The sequence below is a fragment of the Adelges cooleyi genome, unplaced genomic scaffold (genome assembly GCF_023614345.1).
Source record: "Adelges cooleyi isolate 19-005CV unplaced genomic scaffold, UGA_ACOO_1.1 ACOO_flye_CR_arks_rails_tigmint_CR_PRNA_2, whole genome shotgun sequence".
NCBI classification, from domain to species: Eukaryota; Metazoa; Arthropoda; class Insecta; order Hemiptera; family Adelgidae; genus Adelges; species Adelges cooleyi.
In genome coordinates this window covers 3,848,246-3,870,942 of record NW_026095860.1, presented here as the reverse complement: position 1 = coordinate 3,870,942, position 22,697 = coordinate 3,848,246, and the positions used below count along the sequence as shown (strand labels likewise).

The following is a 22,697-nucleotide window of genomic DNA, read 5'->3' as shown; positions in this document are numbered from 1 at the left end:
CCAGCTGGTAATGCTGGACGCAGCCGGTATTTTTATGTAGGGGAACGCGGAAGACGAGCATGTTTAGCACTAACGGATATAGATATTAATTATTTTAGTATATACACTATATTATGTACAATGTTATGTCATTGATACCGCACACACGAAGGACCCGTGGGCGCCTGAAATAGGTATAATCCATTTTGATAACCCACTTAAAAATTGTTTAGGCCGAACAAGCATAATAATATGTCGTTTCACCTGGAACCGCATCCGCAATGACGTTCTCGTTGGTCCTCTTTCTAAATTCATGTACCATCACAGATAAATTCATGTATAATAAACTAGATTGCCAACTAGTAATAAGAATTGAAGTCGAAGTCCTCCATTTTTGTGTGTATAAAATAATATTATATTGTACACTTGTTATTCTATGTTATCAAATTAATTTATAATTTGTATAAACATACGATACGGTTCTAATTCTCACAAAGATGGCGGAAAATGGTAACTTCAATTATCTCTATTGGCGGCATGTACTACATTGTACACTTGTCAATCTAGTTTATTATATTATATAGTATGAAAGTTTCAAGTCGCTAGCTATCATAGTTTAGGCTGTGCGTTGATTATGAATCAGCCAGGACTTCTTATTTTATATATATATAGATATATAGCTGTGTATACTGTACAGTGTGATTATTCTAAAATCGCCAAAGTATGAAAAACAATTTCAAAAAGCTAACAATTTTTTGGTTTTTGTAATAATTTTGAAATGTTTTAGTTGTGTGTCGAATGGTTGTCGATATATAATTGTTAATACTTTTAAGATTGGAATATTTTTCTCTGCAATTGGATATTCTTGGGAGTTCGAATATACTCATTGACCTTAAAAGGTATGATAAGAAATAAAATATTACCAGACGTGAGGTTCTGAAACACAATGAATATTATCGTATACAGTTGTCAGTAAGTATATTACTATCACTTCAACAAAGAGTCCATAACCATTACACAAATTTTCTAGTGACAAAATCCGCCTTTCTAAAAGATTTATTATACTTCCCAAAAAAAAAACCTGACTAAATCAATTTACAATCGCTAGCTAGGTGGCCCTACTTTTTTATTATATCTTAATGTATGTATAAACTATAAATTATAATACAGGTATTAAAGTCTGATGAATTATTTCTTCCTTTATTCAGTGACGAGATTTAAATGGGTACACCTAATTATTTCAGAACAAAAATATAATAAAGCGATACAAACTGCGGTTAAACTGTGTTTCATAGAGATGTGGTAGTTACAATTTCGAGTTGGGCGTTTAAAAAGACATTTTTGATTATTTCTTAATAAAAAAGGAGGTTTGACTGCGCAGAATAATTTGTTTATGTAACAAGACCGCATGAGATCCACTTAAAATGTATATTTTTCAGAACTCAAGTTTAAAGAATACACCTAAAAAGTGAAATAAAAAACCAAGAGATTATTGATAAGATAACAGCTACAAACTTATTTTGGCTTCAGTATTGCCTTACTATGAATTCTTAGGTTGGGCATAGAAATTAAATAAAAATAATTACCTTATGAGTAATAATTTAGATGTGACTTTTTGTCAGAGCTTGACTGTAACAATAAATTATAGAAAGTTGGCTCTAAGCTCAGAGCTTGTAAAGAAGATAGAAAATATAATATTAAAATTTTAAAAATAAATTATTAAAATTTTTTACTACTAAACGAATATTGTCATTTTCGGCTATTTTTCTTTTCACACGCAGATCTCCATCAATATTATTGTTGGTGTAATTCGGTCGGCGAGTGAATTCCACAGGTGAAATCTTTTCAATCCGTTTCCGTTGAAGATGAGCCGGACCGGACAAACGAATATTTTGTCGTGTCGCGGAATGCCATTTTTGTGCCTACTCGCGCGTGTGTGTGTACAACGTATTACATTAATATTATTATAAGTAGTGAGCCGTTTATAATATACACAACGAATTCCTGGAAATCCGGTTTTAATTCATTAAGACACTTTTTATTTGTGCGCGTGTGTCTGTGTGTGTGTGTTTTTATTCATAATATAAATATAAACATATTATATTATACTTGTATATTGTATTTTGTGTGTAACGCGAGTGTGACACGGAACAGTGTGCTATCGTTTTTATTGCTGTCTTTCTCCCTTCGTACGTCCAAAGATAGCTGATGCAAATGCAGTCTTGGCGTTTATTTATTTTATTATTAGGTAGGTATGTGGTGTCTCTTCGGTCGGTAAATTTACCGGAGTCGCTGTCGCCATGCTAATGGCTTTTTACGAATAAAACCGCCTGCGATTAAAAAACTATATATATATATATATATATATAGGTAACGTAAAAATAAATAAATGTTATATATTTTTTTTTACCTTACCTACATCAAATAATCAACAAAGCTTTTATACGTACATACTACTTTTGTGCATACTATTATTTAAGAGGAGTATATATTATATGTATAGGAGCACGCTAATTGCTTAAAAGTTATACAGGATGTAAAGCTGACCAACTATTATTTATTTCCTTTTTTTTGTATATAGTTTTTAGGACATGAGGTCCGAAAATGCTAACGAAGTTAGATCTTATTAAAAATTTGTAATGAAAATATTTTGTGATGTGTAATATTTCTTTTTATGTTATACCGCTTAAATTTTTTTTATTTTTATACGAGTTGTAAAAACTTGAATTAAACATTAAAAAATAATGTCCACAGTACTTGAAATTAATATGTAAATCCGTTTACGTGTAGACAACTATAGCTTAGAAGTTAGAATAAACAAATCGCTGGTGTTCTGAAGTGGAATAATTTATACCGAATTATCTTACAAACAAATCTACTACTATTTATTTAGATAATTATGAAGTTAGGTAATTGTGTGATGACTTTATTACAATCATAAACTCGACCTAAGATACATATTATAATTATTCGATCTACAATCTACGTTCTATAATATTATTCCTGTATAACCTGTAATATAACCTGTGTACCTATACCTGTATTGAGATCTACTCTAAAATAAGTATTATAAATTAAGTCAATATTTACACACCCCTCCCCCGAGAAGAAGTCTTAATTAAGTTGATATATCTAATTGTTGTTTTAGATGTCATGCCTAGTAATAATGTTTGTTTTTTTTTTTTGTTTTTCCAGATGCCGGCATTAAGTTCGTGCCCAGTTTCTGTTCCGCCCTGAAAGAGTTGAGCGTGTCCGACTGCCACCAGGTAACCGACTTCGGACTGTACGAGTTGGCTAAACTGGGCGCGCTGCTGCGTTACTTGTCGGTGGCCAAGTGCGACCAGGTGAGCGACGCCGGGCTGAAGGTGATTGCGCGCCGCTGCTACAAGCTGCGGTATCTGAACGTCAGGGGTTGCGAGGCCGTCAGCGACGACGCCATCACCGTGCTGGCCCGGTCGTGCGCGCGGCTCCGGGCCCTGGACATCGGCAAGTGCGACGTCAGCGACGCCGGTCTGCGGGCGCTGGCCGAGAGCTGTCCCAACCTGAAGAAGCTCAGCCTGCGCAACTGTGACCTGGTCACCGACCGTGGCATCCAGCTGATCGCGTACTACTGCCGCGGTCTGCAGCAGCTCAACATACAAGACTGTCAGATATCCGTTGACGGGTACAAGGCGGTGAAGAAATATTGCAAACGGTGCATCATCGAACACACCAACCCCGGGTTCTTTTAATCGGCCGTCTCGTCACCGTGCCATTTCCGGTTTGGACAGAGTTGCCGAAAAAAACCCCGTCGAACATATTTTGGTGTTTGCCCAAAAATATGGGTTTATAGGCGTGCCCTCGAAAACTTCACCGGGTCGAAGTTAATGAAAAAAAACCCGCGTTTTGCCAACTCTGAATTAGATAAGAATCCTTCGGCGGACCTCCGATTGCGCCACCGATATCTACACCGTGATCAGTCATTGTAACGGTATATACAACTCATCATAAGACTGTGAACACAAAACTTTGATATACCTTATTATATGTTAAGCGTTAGTTTTATATTCAGCACAGCGACTTGCTGAAGACCAAAAATATTTAACACCAAATTGCTACTGTCGACTACTCTAAATAGGTATTATATATAACATAGCATTAATTTAAACGTGGCCATTGTTAAGTATCATACTATTGTCTAATATTTAACTATGTTGTTATAAATTATAAACATTTATTTTTATATTTTTACATCTATGTAAAATTAATCACACGCGATCAACATGCCAAATCGTTTAATCTTTAAAATTTTATTTTTTACTATTGTCACCAAGTCTGATCATTGTTCAAAACTTTTATAATAATATAGTTAACATACCGTTATTTCTGAATAATATTAATTCGATACAATTCTGTACTTGTTAGAAAAAAAATTACAACACTGAATATTTACTTTAAATTGTGTGTAAATGATGATTTATGTCAATATGTTGTACAGTTCTGTTATTATACGTTTAAAATATGTGTATATATTTTATATAACAATGTTTAAGCTGTTGTTGTTTTCAATTCTGTTATTTTGTATTTATAGTCATCACATGTGTTTAACTTGCCCTAAAATACATGATTTCCAATACAACAAGAGTCAATAACATGGATAGGGACAAAATTAAGTGCTAACCAACACGACCGATTACACTTGGCCAATTATAAACGCAAGTGGGTCAAATAAATACATTTAGACAGAAATAATTTCTGCGTATTTTATAGGAAATAATTAAAAATTTGTTTTTGCGCTTAAAATTTATATATATATTTGTTAAATTACCGTGATTTAAAAATGAAAAAAAATACAAATCTTAACGCTTTTTATAAACACAAGGTTTTAATTCCAAAAGGGGTAATTTCTTTTTTAGCGCCGTCTTGCTGATGTCGTGAGTCTTTTTCAAGTCCATGAAAACAAACATATCGTTTGATTTGTCAATCTTGACGATTTCGAACCCATACTTGGTCAGCTGATTGGCGAAATTGTTGATATCGTCAAATCGACTTTCGACCTCCGCTATTTTCATCAAACCGCTGAGGACAAATTGTAGGCATATTAGAACTACGTAACGGGGTCCAGTGCCGGTTATTTATAATATAAATTTTATATTGTAAGAGTTAAAAAACCATTGCAAATATTTTATTAAAAAAAAAAAAAATTACTACACAAGAAAATTGTCAGATTTTTTATTTTTATGTCAATAATATTGTACAGTTAGCTCAAATTGTTAATTTTCAACAAAATGATAATTAACCTCAGGGGAAAATTAAATCCTAATTTGAGTATTTTTTAAAAGGTATCGAAATTAAACAAAACATATATTTTCATTTTACGGTACTAACTAATATGAAAATAATATTAACTTTAAAATAAAAAAAAATTTGGGAGAAATACAAGAATTTAGCAAGTGAACAAAATTCCTATTTTTGTTGAACATGTTTCGGAGTAAAAAAAAAATACTTACTCAACTTTTAGAACCCTGTTGGCTTCTTTGATGAATGACTGCAAGTTTGTGCCCATCAAGGACAGACAAAATACAGCTACGTCAACGGACGCATTAGCTAGACTGGTGTGGGCCATATCTCCAGCGGTGACGAATTTATTTACCGCTATTAAATCGAACGAATGTATTTTGTTTTCGGGAAATGTTCGAGCGAGATCAGCGTCCCCGCAACCGAAATCTGCCACGACAACAGGATTGTCTTTTTTGGATTTCTTAAACCTTCAAGAAAAAATTAAAAAAAAAAAACGATTAAAAAATTTGCAAATAAATTATTAGAGAAAATGCACAAAATATTATAACATGCATTTTTAAATATTATACATCAATACAAAATCTTCTTAGAAGCTAACATTTAAGTAAATCTTATTTTACAAGTAATGTTTTCATTAAAAGTAATTCACGACAAATCATACGTACAAAGAAGTGAGTTGCTTGATTATAACATCCAACGGCTTTACTGGCCACTGTTTCACTTGCTGCATGTAACCGTTGTGGTAAGCCTTGAACGCATCAGGTTCTTTTTTAAAATATGTCAGAGCGTCTTGGCTTGTGGATGAGTAGAATTGTTCGTTCAAGTAGCTACAATTACATTTAATAGATTTAATACCGATTTTAAATTTGTGAAATTTACTATGTAAAGTCAAGTGTAATTATATCATACCGAAATCTCGCGCTCTTTAACTTGTCTTTCATTCTCTTAATGAACGACGTCGGAGTTTTGTCTCCATCGACCTTTTTCTGAGGCCGATAAAGACTAGACGTAGAATTTATCGGCGCTCCTTTATAGCTTACGTTAGTCAATTTCGTCAAACTATCCAGAGTGCCTGGCTGTTCCGTAGTTGTTTTAGGCTTTTTAGTATTACTTTTCAGACCCACTTCAATTAAGGCTTTTTTCGATATTTTCTTTTTCTTTTTGCCTTTTAATTTTTTATCAGACAGTCGGTTTATTTTGTTTCTCTTAATTTTATGTGTTTTACTAATAGCAGATAACACTTTTGCAACGTTTTTTTTATTATTCGTTTTCATTGTGATAAATACGTTTTATACCACTATGAAGCGTTATTATCGTTACTCTGTTGAATGTCTAATTGCTGTTGTGCAATATCAGAAAGAGCGGCCTGTATCTGTTCTAAAAGATGTTCTCCTTTGCGTACGACTTCTTCCAACCGTTCAGCAGCTACTTGATTTTCTTGCTCTAATCTTCTCAGACTCGCTACCTGAATGAATTCATGTACAAACCGTAAATAATTTAATAAGTCACAGAAAACTTTTTAGGTATAATATACATACTTGCAATTCTGTGGACGTGTCGTCGTTGGGTAACGATTCAATTAACGCATCAATATCTTTGGCGCAACGAGTAATAAGCGAAGAAAATAGACTTGTGTAATCTGAAATAAAACCATATAACCAATATAATTTTCAAAAGTATTTTCGGTGATTCAAGTACTACCTACCTTCTTGTTGTTGAGGAGTTTGAGATCCGTTACGGTCAAAATTTGAAAACTTGGATGGAACAGCACACTGTTGCAAAATTCCAATGCTGTTGCAGAAATGATCCGCTTGCTGTAATACCAATAATATTTAACAATTATATTAAACAAAATTATAACAACAATAATCATAAAAATAACTCATAACCATATTGTTGGTATCCATAAAAGAAAGTCCTCATTAAAAAACTAAAACTACATTTTTATGGCAACCCTCCCCTCACACTAAGAGGCCAATAAAATAGTCCATATTGAATTTTTAGAAAACAAATTGCGTTAAGTAAACAAATATAAAGGAAACATTTTAAACTGATCTTGTGAAAAATTAACATTTTGTACTTAAAACATTTATAAATTAAGCCAACAATTTTAAAAATTGGTCACAAAAACCAGGGAAAAGTATTTTTCTCAAAGCCATACTGTGATATTCAGAAAATCCGCCAGATAACATTATACATATTTTAATATTGGTTGAATAAGGATTTTTAAATAACACTTTTGAGAACTGTAACATACCTGGTTAACGATGTCTTGGAGTTGAGTCAGACGATCGGCCATTTAGGCTGATTTCGACAAACACATTTGACCGAAGATGTTACGGAATTCGGAATCAATGGATAGACTACTGACCATAGACAAGTGTGATACTGACTGGTGTAATCAGATAAGTATGAAACAAAAATACTCGACAACCAACGGGTCAAAATCAAAATAGAATAAAGTTGAAATTTGAATAATTAATAGTGGATAGATGTATTACATGTGTGTTGAATGCGACGGACAAGCGTGTGTGAACTGTGAAACTAGCAATTTGTGATAACGATTTTCCGTATAGACCGCAGTGGTTACCGACTAGTTACCTAAAATATACCATGATTTCTACCGCTAGAGGCCGCATCATATACCGTGATCATTGATTAAATACCGACACCCAACAACGGACACTCGGTATCGTTCCGTTATAGCCGAACTCCCGGAGCCCGCACTGCGCACAGCCCCGCCGTGCCCGTAAACTAACCTATCCTGTATAAAATTTTTTAAACTTTACAAATATATAAGTTTAGTTAGCAGACTCGTTCCGGAACTTACTACTGCCTGGTCGCATTACATTACAGGACGGACAAACCGAGAATAATGAACATAGTATATGCTTACAACAAAAAAAAAATGGTTATCATGACGAAAAAAGTCAAAGGTATGTCGGCGACTCGTGATAGCCATTAAAATGGCTGCCTGTAGTCGCGTATTGACATAAACTGCAGCTCAGCTTGATGGTAATAATAATTATTGATAACGGCATGGCTAACTGGGGTTGCTACCACTTTTCCCAAATTGCATAAACTACCAATGTCTATTGACGAATTTCTTTTTAGTGGGCGGAATTCAAACTGTTAAGGACGGCAGGATACCGGGTGTTGGGCACTCTTTCTCTCCGCGTGAACAAAATTATCCTAGGATTGCAGGCTTCCGACGTCTAGGAGGAGCTTACAGGTTTTTTAAAGTTAAGATCTGATAATAAACTTGTCATTGGAAAAGACGTGTACAATGGAAAAAAATGGTCCTTGGTAACGCATGCAATTTGGGAAAAGTGGTGCTATCCCGGCAGCGGTAAGAATTCAAAGAGGTTAAGGACATGCGGTCGCTGCTGTTTGCCGAAAAACACCGATAACTCACGAACGTACGGCGAGCGTGTATTTTGACTTTTGTGACTAAATTTTTTCCTTTTCGATTTCGACTTTCGTTTCTGTTTAGATTTTTGTTCGTTCTGTTGGCCGTTTGCTCCGACCGCCGCCAGTGGTCTCTGAATATTGTTGATGTTTCTATGATTTTATTCGCATCACATTAGTGTAATTACAGATAATAGAAAAAACAACACCGAATCATCGCGCGGACGACTCAGCGCGCCCGTCCGATTTTTTTTTGGACACCGCTGGCCAACGCAGGCAACGGCAATCCGTCGTGTACCGCACAGGTAAGTCACCGGGACGTTATCAAAAAGTCGAACTTTCCGACTCCTCTGCCGCCGCCCCCGCCTCCACGACGGTAAACGTGGACGAATCGTCTTGTAGTAAAACGTGACCCCGAGTGGGGTAATGCGAATCCAATAAACGGTTTTGGCCGGCTTTTTGGTAATCGTTTAACGTTCACATGGTATAAAAACCGACCACTACTGTCGATAAACCCGGGTTTTAGAAAGCTTGGAGTTCCTAAAAAAAAAACCGACCGACATACCCAACCAGGCGGGCGTCAAAACGTGTGAACGGTGTGGTTACAGTGAGATTTTGTTTTGTATTTCAGTTTGAATAAACCGATCGATCGTCACATACAGTCGGAGAAATGGAGAAGAACGACAAGAAAAACAACGATTGTTATTTTTTCTTTTATTCAACGTGTATGAAGGTGAGTGTGTCGATCGTCATGTACAAAAAATGTACGTTATCCCATTTATTATTTGGTCTGTAGGGAGACAAATGTCCGTTTCGTCACGAACCCCTAGCGTTAGGATGCGAGATGGTTTGCAGTTATTGGCAGAGCGGAAAATGTGAAAACGATCATTGCGCGCTACGCCACATGGAATTAAAAGTATGCAATGTTCTGCTGTTTTTTTTTTATATGTATAATAATGTGTACAGTTAAATTGTATTTACTATTTGTATTACTTTGAAATGTTGCAGAAAAATAGAAAAGCTATACAGTGTTATTGGGAAAAACAGCCGACGGGATGTCGTAAGCCATTCTGCGCATTTATGCATACCAAGCCTCGCGAGACTACTGAAGATCCAGGTATGCCGGAGTAATACTGAGCCTGTATATCCTAGTCACAATTTTTTTTTTTCACTAATATTTTATCCACATCTTTGACAATATTTTCCAATTATGTTTTTATTTATTACTACTATTCGATTACCAGTGGTGGTGTGACTTCTTGTTAACTCTAAAATATTTTTTGTTTGTTATTTTGTACTACATTAGTCTGATAGCCTTAGCAATTTTTTTTTTTTAATTTAATGAATTATCTATTCTTATTTCTGTCTATTTAGTTTACGTCTATATACAGTAAAATGTATGAAATATCAATCGATAATAATACATGAAAATTATGTAATAATATTATAAAAGAAAAGTGCGATAATTTTACTAAAATCTTACACAAATGTAATACTTAAAATCGAGGATTAGATTTTATATAAGCTTCTACTCTAAATAATATAATGCTGCCATGCGGTTAAAACCGAAATCACGTGTCTTACGTCGTTTGTTTGTTTTTAAAAATTGTGTTTTATTATTATTTTTTGTACTGATACATATAAATTAGTTTTAAATATTGTGGTGTTTAATATTTTGGAAATGTTGTTTTTGGATGCGAGTCATGGTCGGTAATGGACTGAAGTTATGTCACCTGATTTTGTCTAATGTGAATATTTTGACCGACATAATTGTGAGATATAAGCGAATCGTATCTAGCAATAAAATTACTATTGTACAGCTATTTCTACTGAACATTTACTTACATTTATAAACTGACCACAAATCGACTGAGTTGGGCTGATATATATTAAATTATAAAAACATTTTTTTTTTCAATTTATGAAAAATTTGTTTATTTTTGACGATTATAGGTGGCATAAATTTTAATGGACTTATAAAAACACCAACTGCAAATTAAATTGCAACAAAACATTTTTAAATAAATTTATTTTTTGAATATATTATAATACTTAGTTTATAATTAGTAATACTTTAGTTGTTAAGAAAGTAATTATTATCAAAATATATTTTGTTAACACGTGTTTTATTAATCATGTAATTACTATATAATGTTTTCAAACAATAAAAAGTAGACGTATTTGTTAAAACTGTATGTCTTGTTCGTGAAAAATTATTGTCGATGGGTATACACCCTCTTTTCTATGTATGCGTGCACTCAAAGCGAGTACTTACGCAATCCCACTACTAGAGTACACACATTTTTGTTAAGAATTCACTCATACTTTACGCCACTGAATGTTGCCCAATGTCGTACTCTAGAAAAATATAGTTTTTGTTTATAAAAATGTATTATGATAGTGTGAAATTGCTTTCAGTGAGGTAATTCCGATTTGTTTTTATTGTTTATTATATCAGGCGCCATGGCAATTGCGGCAAACACCATGGCCATTGAAAAAAGTTTTCGTATGAATCCGTTGGCCGGTGTTGCGTTGAGCGTAGGCCCTGAAGCAGCTATGCGGCCCCGTTATGATCAGCCATTAAGAATGAATTGACAACCAATGAATGCAAGTTCGGCACCGTCTGTGTATAGCAATTCTGTCGTCTCACTGCCATATATATTCAGTAATAATAGTAATAATAATACGTCTTCTGCTACCGTGTTTCTCGATCGTAGAAACTTCAACGGCTCCATGTAAATTTCAACAAAAAACCAACTAAATATTTTTTTTTTCCCCAAGAAGATATTTTTTGTTTGAAATTAATTTCAGTTTCCATTCATCGAGCTATTAAGTTAAAAAAAAAACTCGGTATTTAATTAATTTTCATTCAACACCAAATTCTAATTGGCCGAAGCTTGTTTTTCTTTATTTTCATTAACAAATGTTATTTTTTTTTATTATTATTTTATAAAACTTTGTTATTATTTTTTAAAGTCTTATTTATTTAAGTTTTTGGACATGTATTAATATGAGCATTTTGTTTTAAGTATATTTATCTGTGCACGATTGTTAAATTTAAAAAAAAACAAAAAACGTGTGTTGTGCACATATTTTCTACGTTTGATCAGCTCAATTTTTATTAATCTGTTTGTATCGCAAATGTGCTTTAAGGAAAAACAATAAACTAATGCTTTTCGTTTTTGACCTTAACCATTTTTACATTATAAACTATAAATAGACATATGTTAGATTGTTATTTTTCTTTTATTTATTACTTTATGTTTGTAATAAAAATATATGTGACTAAATTGATATGCATGTTTAATATAATAACATTTATATATTGCTATTATTCAAAGAGTATATTTTAGATGTGGCTAGTCAAAGCACACATAAACTAATCAGTATGAAAGAAATAATTACCAGTAATACAAGTTGTTATTTGAACAGTTTATTGTGTTTTTTTTTTTAATCTTTATTTACTCAATGCATTTGTTATTCTTGCGATAATAATGCTTGTCCCGTGTCGTCCATAAAAAATAAATATATCTTTTTACTCAATTCGGGCCCGACGCGGCGAGTAGCAACTAATGGACCATAACCGCGGCGTACCTTAAACAAATTATTTAAAAACATTTTTGTAGCTAAAATTGCAATAGAATTTTTTTGTTAAATCTTACTTACGGGAATGTCCTGAAGCAAAAGTTCTCCCTCCATTCTTGAACTGCATTTTTCATACGCCTGAAATTTTTTGCATACCTAATTAAGCGAACGTCAATAATTTTACAAGTATTATGCGAGTATGGAATGTGTGTGATACGCTCAGTGTTAAAAAATGTTGCCATACGTTTTATGACATGGACATTCCCAATCAGTCATACATTTTTAAAGGGACGTTTAGTAATATTAATCGTCATTGCAAATAAATGGATATATTTTCTCGTTACCTCTAACAACAATGTAGGTGTTTTGTAGACAGTTGCAATAGCTTCGCTCGCTTCGAGTGAACACAGTGGAAACTGAGATAATTGTTGTCGCCATAGTTGATTTAAACCAGTGCCGTTTTTATCAACAGATACGCAGTTTTTAGAATGTCCGGTTGCGTACCATTCACAACCTTCTAGTTCTTCATTGAATTTATTCACCCTTCATAAATAAGTTAACATAATATAATGTTGAAATGACAGTTATAAAAAAAGAACACAAAAAATATTACTTGAATGGTTTTTGAGCAACAGCCTTAGTGAAATTAACAATAGTCGATCCAATTTCGTTTTTAGTCTCAACGAGACGAAATGTGACACTACAACTCAACATCATTTTCTGGAGACCAATCAACATAACTGATCTACAAAAAAAGGGTTATTTCATATTTAAGCTGGTAAAAAATGTATGGGTAATTAATCGTCATACTTGGTGAAAGTTCCTTTTTTACGGGATTTACATTTTCTAAAATCATAGCCGTTAAAACCATATAATTAGTAAATGAGTCAATGAATTTCAAAAATGTATATTATTACTTGAATTCCTCAGCAGAACCATATACTATAAGAGAAATATGATTTCTATACATCTTTAAATTGTTTATACTTTCTATTAATCGATCGGATGATATCAAGTCCTTGATGCGATCAAAATCCCAAATCAATAGCATAAAATTTTCATTCTCGTCGACATTGTCAGACTATAAAATTTAAAATATTGGTTTGACTTACTTTAGTCAATTTTAAATTAGAGTGACTGTAGAATCATGTATATTATTAAAACCCAAATGCATAAATTTTTTTTTATTTTACACATTCTGGTGTTTGCGCTGAAGATGGCAACACAATTGCTAAAATACACATATTTGTATAAGAGTGAAAACATTTTGTGCAAAGGGTATTTAATAATATTGTGTTAAATTTTTTTTTTTTTTTAATATAAATAATTTTTATTAGTTTTTATTCGTAGTATATATTTTACTTTAACTAGTTAAATTTTACTGTAAATCTGATTGCATCAATATTCGAAAAATAAAATAAGTATGCTTACAATATTTCTTGACCACGTTACAGAATATGAAGCATTTGGGTTTAGTTCACATTTATATTTTGATTCCATAGATTGTAAATCAATCAATATTTGTTGGCCAAATTCACAGTTTTGAAGATTTGTATCTATATGTACCGTTATATACTAAACAAAGAAAAATTAATTATTTATGTCCCGGGGTGGACTGGACTGAGTTTATTATACTCGGGTTTTTTTAAGTGTTTGGGACACAATAAGCGAACAGTTTACACCAGTCCGATTCCGTTGAGGTCACTGACTTATAGAAAATCGTACAATTCACAACACCTACTTTTATACACTCTGTTGGTTTAATGCGTTTCAACGCCTCGGTTATTTTTTTCTTTTCATTTTTCCTAGACAATTCTTCTTGCTTTTTTTTTTCTTGTTCGTCTTTGGTCAGACGTCTTTTTTTTGGTATTTCCTATATTTAACAAAATAAAAAAAATTACTAATTTAACAATAATTAACTAAAGTTAACAATAATAAAAAATTGTATTATTTTTTTTTAGTTACCAATATATTATGTATGGCAAGTATATCTGACGCTTGTACATCATTTGATTCAATATTTTTTCTTTTTCTCTACATAAGATAAAAAATATGTACTTCTTGTTAAGCGGTTACTAAATTTAAAACTTACTTGTTTGGTACCTTTAACATTTATATTCGGTTCTAGATGATCTACGATCATACATACATCATCATCGTCACTGTAATTTGGTGGTGGAGGAGTTTCAGAAATCGGTAGATTTTTTTTATGGTGAAAATTTAATTCTGGCGAAACGGATATTAAGTGCTTTTGCTAAAACAAAATGTTAAGATTAAAAACATAATAGCAATTACAAGTAATTTATCATCTGCAACTGTATTGTATCTGCAATTTTTTTTTTTTAGGTCCTATTATTTTGTAGCATAAAATCTTAACATGTTAATTATTAAAAAAAAATCAACTAGCCTTTTAAATAAGTGCAATTATACCAGTGGTGACGATTCTCACGTTAAGGGGTCGTTACTTTTGCTATTTTACCTTATTTATAATTTAACACCTAACTTTTTCTCATCATCTTTTTCTATTTTATGTCTCTTTTTATGCAATCTTTCCATCACAAACGTATCTTACCAGTGGGTAAGATAAAGTTTTAATCAGCGACACCTCTTTTCTCTTTATATGCCCAGACCACATTTATCTTCTCTCCAATATTAATATTTACAAGAAATAAAACATAACATACATTTTTTAAAACTTGGCGAAAGAATTCTGGTTCACCTGGAGACGATGGACTGTTGTCTAGCGTCGAATTATTTGGACCACTTTCGACAATGATAGAATCATTATCGGAATCTGATATTGTATAAATATTATGCTGGTTATTATCCATTTCATCAATAACTATAATTTGGTACTCAAAACAAAAAACCAAAACAAAATGTTGGAAACAGGAGAAAAAAAAAGTAGCATTCAAAAATTAATATAGTTTTGCAACGAATGACGTTAATATAAATTTAAAAAAAAATTATCAGTTATATGTTATCAATATCATATTATCACATTTAAGTATGCATGATAACAATTGATAGCGGTGAACAATTTTCGCGGTATTTTTTCAATTTGTTACCTGCCTTTCAACTGTTGATTGATTGTGTAACAAATGGATGTAAAATAATTTATTATTATTACCTGTTACCACATAAACGATTCTAAAAACGTATTCTATTCGTATATTTTTTAGCAGCTAAGCCTAAACGGCCCACCCACAAATATATTAATTAGTCTTGGTTACGTTGAGTATTTTGGAAAGAATGTTAGTATGTAAATCTTGAACAGATTTTTAAAACTATTTTCTATCAAAATAACGTATTTGCGCATTAACTATGCTTAAATATTGTGTATTTGTAATTAATGTATAAGCTAGTCAGTTGTGTTCAGTATGTTCAGTATTGTGTCAGTAATTATAAATTATGAGTATTTATCGGTCACAGTCTCTGAGGCTGTACAACACCAGTGGCGTAGACAGAAATTTTTTATGGGGGAGGGGAGGTTCATGGTTGGAAAAAAAAAACTCCTTAAATTAATTTCACTTATAACAAAATTTGTATTTTTCTTGGCTTACTTGCTAATTCATCCAATACTTTTTCAGGTATTGCAAAAAAAAAACACTAAGTTTATTTCACTTTTTAACACTTATAAGTTATAACAAAATATCTATTTTCATGACTTTTTGGCAAATTCATCTTGATAATAGATTAGAAGAACTAAGCCATTTAGACGATCCTGTTTAAAATAAGTTAGATGATTAAAATACAATTAAAAATTGTATATGATTACAATTTACCTCTTTCATAGTATTTCTAAGGTATGTTTTTACTCTTTGAACAATTGTAATTTTTATATTGATAACTGATATGTGATAACAATTAAAACAATTAACGGTATTATAAAATTTAAGTATTAAGCTAAATAAAGTGTAAGGGGGGAGGGGTTTGAATCCCTAACCCCCCGTGTCTACGCCACATTACAACACAAAGAGGTAATTATACATCATTAGCTTAACGCTTCTGGAAAATAAGTATTATCTACAGATAAAGCCTAAAGGTGTTTTGATAATTTTTTAATTAATTATTTAATGAATATGATATAATTATATAAGTACATACAAATTAATACTATCATTACGATTTATATAATCGATCAAATATTATGTAATAATATGTTTCTAGATAATATTATGCATAGTTACATACTTTAGTGTATAGATATTAAAAAATATACACTACATTACAATGTTTTATACATAATTTTGTAATAAACATTTTTTTTTATAATGTGCATTATGCATCCTTATACCTATGAAAAAACTATGAAGAAAATCGATTTAAACAATATAATAGGTAGTTAACATAATATGGTTAAAACCACAGATTTTATGAAATATAGTCTATGTTAAAACCAAAGTGAGTACTTTATAAATTCGCAGTGTTCAAAGCTTTATGTCGGTGTTGATTCTTATCAGAATTATTAACAAAAAAACTCAATCCAAATTCCAGACGGATGAAATAAACATGTGAACACGGGATAACCAGAAGGGAAACTTTAGAAAAATTACATTGGTGCTTTTGAGCCGCCGAACAAGGCAGACTGCCATATTGCTATCGCGGCTGGGAGCAAACTAATATTATAATGGATTTTATGTAATTCTTAGGAAAATCATAATAATTGAAGGGGTGTGTGGTCTTAACTGAATTTTTTTTTTTGTAAAATAGTTATAAAAATAGTGTGTTAGGATTAATGATTATATTATATTACACAATTTAGCAAAATATCATAACATCTGAATGTATGTTGAGCTTAAAAATGTTTAAATTTCCAAACATTTGAATATATACCTATTGACTAAAATGTTGTCTCCTGAACACTTTTGAAATTGTCACATTTGTCCACAGACCACTCGCAACCTTCAATATTATTGTACGTAATCCGCAAAAACAAAATGCCAGCACTTATCTGTCCCGGTCTGGGTTTCCCTTCTGGTTATTCTGTGATATATGATTATGATGATGTTAATTATTATACAATATGCTTTATGAAATATGAATTCACATTATGCAATGGTAACAATGCACCGTGTACGTCATACTAAGCTATTGTGATTCTATATAACACAAAATGTAACAAACAAACAAAATGTCCTTAATTTTAATGAGCATAATATGATTTTAAGTATAATAAATATCTGTAGGAAAGGTAGTTCTTAATATGTAATATTACAATTTTAAAAATAGTCACCTACCTATTGAAAATGTTTAAGTATAACATATAATTATTATATAAACAATACATAAAAAAAAGCTATTTTAAACCTCAAACATTTTATAATTAATATTTCACAAATTTTTTTTTTGTAACACGATAACTTACAAATAATATTTATAGACATTTGGAAATTTTGTTTTGCAACGAAGTTAAATAAATAATGGCTAAGCGATTTTTGAATAAATAATATCTAGGTATGATTTTGATTTATTTTATATTCCGGCACTTGACTTGTTTATCTATGAAACCGTTTTGTGCTATCAGCAGTCTTCAATATACAACACCATTTTAATAACTTTTTGTTTTGTAGTCATCTAAATCTGATTGCCACACATAATAAATTTAATGGGTTAACTTTGAATAAGTCTATCTGATGCATTTTTTTTTTTGCAGATAACCAGGTAAATATGTGTTTAATTAATAGTATCAAATTATTAATAATAGTATATTATGGTATTTAATGTTCCAACTGAACAATTGGAATTTGGAAATTTTATCAATATAATATATACTGTAAGAAACTCGACTATTATGCCATATTAGATAATTTCATTAACAATATAGGTGAACGTTGTTGCAAAGATTAAACCTACCTCTTATAATATTATCATCATAGTTTTATTTGACACTTGTTTTTACATCTAGCACTTATACTACTATTAACTATCGCTTTATTGATTGGTACAGAATATATATATATTTTTTTTATAGTAAATATAGTTGTATACACATTACACATCATTCATATTTTTATTAGAATACAACCTTTATGTAGAAAATTAGATAAAATTAGATAACTATTTTATTATAGAATGTGTAACATAATGTTTTTTTTTTCATAGATTTATAAACGTTATAAATTGTACGATTATAAAAGACACTTTTTCATAACAATTTTTGTGCGAGTTTGGCAGGTCTTATTGTATTCAATAGGTACACATAATATGATGCAAATAACTGTTTATTATTATAAAGTTATCAGATGATAGTGTTTGTTTGTATTTTTAAATGGTTAGATAAAATAATTATTAGTATAATTACTTTATTTTAAATTGTCAATATAAGTGAATAGACACATGATTATAATCTCAGTACAATTTTGAAGGTGAACGGCTTACATTCAGCTTGTATGCAACGGAGACAGCGGACTGTAGAAAAAACAAATTAAATTGAGCATGGCGACTAAAGAAAAGTATTTGATATTTTGTTTTCCAAAAGTAAAGAGATTGTAATTTTTAATTTTGACACCTGTTTCTAGTTTAAATTTTGATTCGGTACCATTAAATAAAGATGCAATAAATGAAGCACAACCACCAAATGATAAAATTGAACCTTTCAACTGGGCAGTGGTAAAATGTTTTGTTTGCATTAAAAAATAAATTATTTACAAAAATGAACCTGATGTCCTATAGTTTCTAGCGTGCGTGTCTGTATCCACGACCAACTTACATACAGGATTCGCGTTGGGATATTCTGCCATAGTCAGCGAACAACTCGAACGGTCACACGAAATGGGCATACTGGAAAAATCTACCTTGTCGTTGATTAGTAACTAATTGTTTTTTTTTATTTTAACAAACATTAACTAGTCGTACTCCTTATTTATATTTTTAGACATTTAAGTGGATTTATTGAATAAATGTATCATTTGAATTTTTAAAAAGCTACTTGAATCATTACATCATTACATTATTTTTGTATTATTAAAGCGAGCAGTGTCTCAATAGCAGCTCCTTTAGGTTGTTTGTTCATTGCCTATTCGTTGGATAAATTTGGCAGAATCGGCACGTTTAAAATGTCGTTGTGGCCTTGTTTCCTAGGTTGGTTATCGATCGGAATAGCCCAGAACACTAGCATGATTATTTTGGGCAGATTACTTACCGGATTTGCCATGTGTATGTATTTTTTTGTAGTAAATTTTAATTTAGTAAGTAATAAAAAAAAAAAAATTGTTACATCAATTTGATTGCAGCTGTCGGAACAAATTCAGCAAACGTTTACATGGCGGAAATTTCCACTCCAAAACTTAGAGGTTCCATGATGTCTATCGGTTCTGTTATGCTGTCATTTGGTAAATCCGGGTTTACACAGTTTAAGTGTATACATACATTTTTTATAAATTTGTTGATAATTAAATATATATATATATATATTTTTTTTTTTTAAGGTATTTTATTAATGTACACTGCTGGTATGTTCTTTCACTGGAGAGTCGTTGCTTGGATAGCGTTTGTCGGTGCTGTCATGCCTGTTTTTATGACAGCGTTTTGGACACCCGAAAGTCCACTTTGGCTTATTTTCAACGAGAAAGAATCCAAGGCAATGCGGTCTTTGCAATATTTTACATCAAAATCGAACAGTGTAAGTTTTAACTATGATTGTTTGACTCTATTTATAAATACTATATGTTAAAAAAAAAGTTAGGTTTATTTTTAAAACTAGAACAAACTTGAGCAACACTTGTTGACAAACTGAGTCTATTGTAAGCGCAGATGATAGTAACATTGCTGTCTAAATACGTGTAGTATAATCTAAAGTATATTATTATTTTTGTGATTAGGGGTTTTATAAATATTTCATCATTTTACTTCTCTACTATATTTATAAACTTAATAATATATTTGTTTTTAATGTACCTATATTATAAAAGTTAATAAATTTTGTTTTTTATAGGAATGCGTCGGCAACGCTAAATTAGAAGATATCAAAAAGCTCAAAGAAAAAAAAGTTTTTTTGCTCAGTCAACAAGTCAACGGTAATTGGTTTAAACGTGCCATCTGGCATTTGTCTAAACCAACTGGTTACAAACCTGTGATTCTGATGACAATATTTTTCCTACTACAACAGTTTACCGGAATTTATACGTTGCAATTTTACGCTGTCAATATGTTAAGTGTAAGTATGATTTATTAGAATCAGACTAAAAATCGTAAGTCTTATTTATACATTTTCTAATAGAATATCGCAAAAGAAATTGACATTAAACTGGCAACTATTATTTTCGGAACCGTAAGGTTAATTTTGAGTTTTATGGCGACCGGTGTGCTACATAAATACGGTAGGCGTCCTTTATGTATGAACTCTGCAATCGTCATGGGGCTCTCGTTGTTTGTTTCGGGATTATGTCTTTATTTAAGAAAGAGCGGTCAGTATTTGTGTGCAACATTTTTAAGCGGATTATACAAAAAGCAATTTGTGTTTTTTTTTTTTGTAGGCGTAGAAAATGTTGTAATTGTCTGGTTGCCATTCATTTGCATGTTGTTGTATATTTCGGCCGGTTCCATGGGACTAATGTTGATCCCTTGGATGATGCCCAGTGAAATGTTTCCGACTGAAGTAAAGGGTTTGTTTATAGGCCCAATAATGGGTTGGTGCAATGCGGTCATGTTTGCCGCAGTCTATTCGTATAAGTATCTGTTGGACGCGCTGGGCATGAGCAACGTGCTATGGCTTTACAGTAGTGTATCCTTATTGACGGCTGTATTTGTTTGGGTGTTTGTACCCGAGACGCACGGGAAAAAATTGTGTGAAATTGAGGAATATTTCAAAGACAACACTATTTATTTGTTAAAAAATAAAAAGACCATTATTGTTTCCAAAAGCCCGGCAGTATAATACTTGTTTGTTATTATGACTATAAAATATGATAATTATTATCTCTGATTATATAGTTATATATATATTAGAATACATTATTGATCTAAGTTTAAATTATTAATTAAGTTGTATGTTGTTAAATTACTGGTTAGTCAATTGTATACTTTATTTTTCTACTCTACCAGTTGAGTTATTCTGTGATAAGCTGCCATGATTTCAGAAATAATTTTTATATTTATACTTAAATGTTAACTTGTGTATTAAGTTATCAATTACTTGATAAATTACTTAGACAAAATGTGAAACTAATGTATTCAAAAAAATGTTGGGTTATTGTTTTTTGTATACCAAAATATTAATGAAACAAACATTAACTTATGAAGAACTGTGTTAATGAATATTTTTTTATGATTTAGTGCTAAATTCTATTTATATTAAATGTAATTTAATAATTTTTTCGTTTTTTTCCCCTATACTTACTATATTTTTATATTACCTATTTGACTAGCAGAACCTAATTTTAAATATTTTCCATTTTATAGTAGATTAAGATATAAGTACAAGGTAGATAGTGATTATGGCTCAGATGTTCATGAAATGCGTTCGGTGAGTCAACAGACTTATCGGAATATTTATTATTTTTTTAACGGTTTTCTGTCCACGTAACAACGAATTATTTTTAAATATTGTGATGACTAATATATTGTTTAAAAAAAAAAGATAACTTAGCCAATTTATAGTAAAATAGCTGTAATGATAATAATACGCGTTTAAATATGATGCGTTTTTAATAGCCCAATATAGACCAGCAATTTGTGACCAGTAGGTTTTGAAATTTTTGCCTTTAATTTGAAACCATAGATTAAATATATTGTCACAAATTACCGAGTTATTTTAATTATTTTTTTACATCTTTGTGTAAAGCTAGCAATTTGTATCAAACGTTTAATATTATGTAACCAATGAAGAACCTAACACATAATTATTTTCAATTTTAATATTGGTCCAAAGAAACCAGACAGAATAAAAATATGAAGTACTTTTAAAATGTCAATAATTTTAAAAAATATTTCCTAACAAGTTTTTTATCGGGAGTTTTAAAAATATTATCTACAAAATATGTTCGTTATTAAAATCGTATAAATAAAACATTATGGACAAGACAATATTCTAACATTTTGTAGCTTGTAAGAACATTTTTGAAACATGTTGAAACTCCGACTGTTGGAACTTGGATTGTTACATGTTAAACAATTGATCGACTAAGAGTATTCCTAAGTTGTAAGACTTACAAATGTAGATCTTGCAAGACCTGTTTGGTGTTAACATTATGAACCTACTCGTTTTTTTTTTAATGAATGAACGAGACCAACCAATAAGTGTACATTCTATTTTATTATTTGTTAACATTATGTTGTTTTCAATGAAAGCATGTAGGACACTTACCTAATACATTCTCTGTGGCGGCGAGCGGTACAATGTACAAATTGTACAAATATTATTCGAGTAATGTTATATTTAATTTATTCAGTATTATTAGAAAATTACCGAATTACTAAGTACGCATAAATATTTTTTCTGAAGT

The 22,697-nt window shown here is 31.2% G+C and overlaps 6 protein-coding genes across 10 annotated transcripts in view; 3 read left to right on the top strand and 3 right to left on the bottom strand.

The window, feature by feature from the left end:
• LOC126833936 (F-box/LRR-repeat protein 7-like) overlaps positions 1–4,788 on the top strand; it is a 33,657-nt gene extending 28,869 nt beyond the window's left edge. Inside the window, exon 5 of the mRNA XM_050565533.1 lies at positions 3,175–4,788. Coding sequence (XP_050421490.1) covers positions 3,175–3,710 — 536 coding nt within the window. The 3' untranslated portion in view covers positions 3,711–4,788. The remainder of the gene's footprint in view (positions 1–3,174) is intronic.
• On the bottom strand, positions 4,749–6,533 carry LOC126833938 (uncharacterized). Its single transcript, XM_050565535.1, has 4 exons — positions 6,169–6,533; positions 5,925–6,086; positions 5,469–5,726; positions 4,749–5,037 (listed from the first exon to the last, which is right to left on the bottom strand). Exons 1-4 carry the CDS (start codon positions 6,531–6,533, stop codon positions 4,818–4,820), a joined length of 1,005 nt encoding a protein of 334 aa, XP_050421492.1. The 3' UTR covers positions 4,749–4,817.
• A 23-nt stretch (positions 6,534–6,556) lies between these two features.
• LOC126833940 (mediator of RNA polymerase II transcription subunit 21) lies at positions 6,557–8,008 on the bottom strand. Its single transcript, XM_050565537.1, has 4 exons — positions 7,517–8,008; positions 6,965–7,073; positions 6,798–6,898; positions 6,557–6,724 (listed from the first exon to the last, which is right to left on the bottom strand). The coding sequence occupies exons 1-4, from the start codon at positions 7,556–7,558 to the stop codon at positions 6,557–6,559; spliced, it is 420 nt and encodes a 139-aa protein (XP_050421494.1). The 5' UTR covers positions 7,559–8,008.
• LOC126833939 (zinc finger CCCH domain-containing protein 11A-like) lies at positions 7,979–12,101 on the top strand. The gene is made up of 6 exons (XM_050565536.1): positions 7,979–8,274; positions 8,374–8,972; positions 9,299–9,400; positions 9,464–9,583; positions 9,676–9,784; positions 11,126–12,101. The coding sequence occupies exons 3-6, from the start codon at positions 9,338–9,340 to the stop codon at positions 11,260–11,262; spliced, it is 429 nt and encodes a 142-aa protein (XP_050421493.1). The 5' UTR covers positions 7,979–8,274; positions 8,374–8,972; positions 9,299–9,337; the 3' UTR covers positions 11,263–12,101.
• LOC126833937 (crossover junction endonuclease EME1) lies at positions 11,950–15,190 on the bottom strand. The gene is made up of 11 exons (XM_050565534.1): positions 14,937–15,190; positions 14,345–14,506; positions 14,218–14,286; positions 13,994–14,125; positions 13,684–13,827; positions 13,170–13,333; positions 13,063–13,098; positions 12,866–12,997; positions 12,597–12,795; positions 12,334–12,390; positions 11,950–12,261 (listed from the first exon to the last, which is right to left on the bottom strand). The coding sequence occupies exons 1-11, from the start codon at positions 15,081–15,083 to the stop codon at positions 12,145–12,147; spliced, it is 1,359 nt and encodes a 452-aa protein (XP_050421491.1). The 5' UTR covers positions 15,084–15,190; the 3' UTR covers positions 11,950–12,144.
• A 2,501-nt stretch (positions 15,191–17,691) lies between these two features.
• On the top strand, positions 17,692–22,006 carry LOC126833359 (facilitated trehalose transporter Tret1-like). Of its 5 annotated transcripts, XM_050564642.1 has the most exons (11): positions 17,692–17,709; positions 17,826–17,916; positions 18,621–18,707; positions 18,774–18,864; positions 18,928–19,063; positions 19,225–19,410; positions 19,488–19,586; positions 19,683–19,876; positions 20,189–20,410; positions 20,474–20,660; positions 20,730–22,005. In XM_050564642.1, exons 3-11 carry the CDS (start codon positions 18,691–18,693, stop codon positions 21,128–21,130), a joined length of 1,533 nt encoding a protein of 510 aa, XP_050420599.1. In that variant the 5' UTR covers positions 17,692–17,709; positions 17,826–17,916; positions 18,621–18,690; the 3' UTR covers positions 21,131–22,005. The 5 variants fall into 5 exon arrangements, with proteins under 5 accessions (XP_050420599.1, XP_050420604.1, XP_050420602.1 ...); XM_050564647.1 differs by lacking the exons at positions 17,692–17,709; positions 17,826–17,916 and adding an exon at positions 17,924–18,028 and having other exon boundaries at positions 20,730–22,006; XM_050564645.1 differs by lacking the exons at positions 17,692–17,709; positions 17,826–17,916 and adding an exon at positions 18,087–18,196 and having other exon boundaries at positions 20,730–22,006.
• The last annotated feature ends 691 nt before the right edge of the window (positions 22,007–22,697 follow it).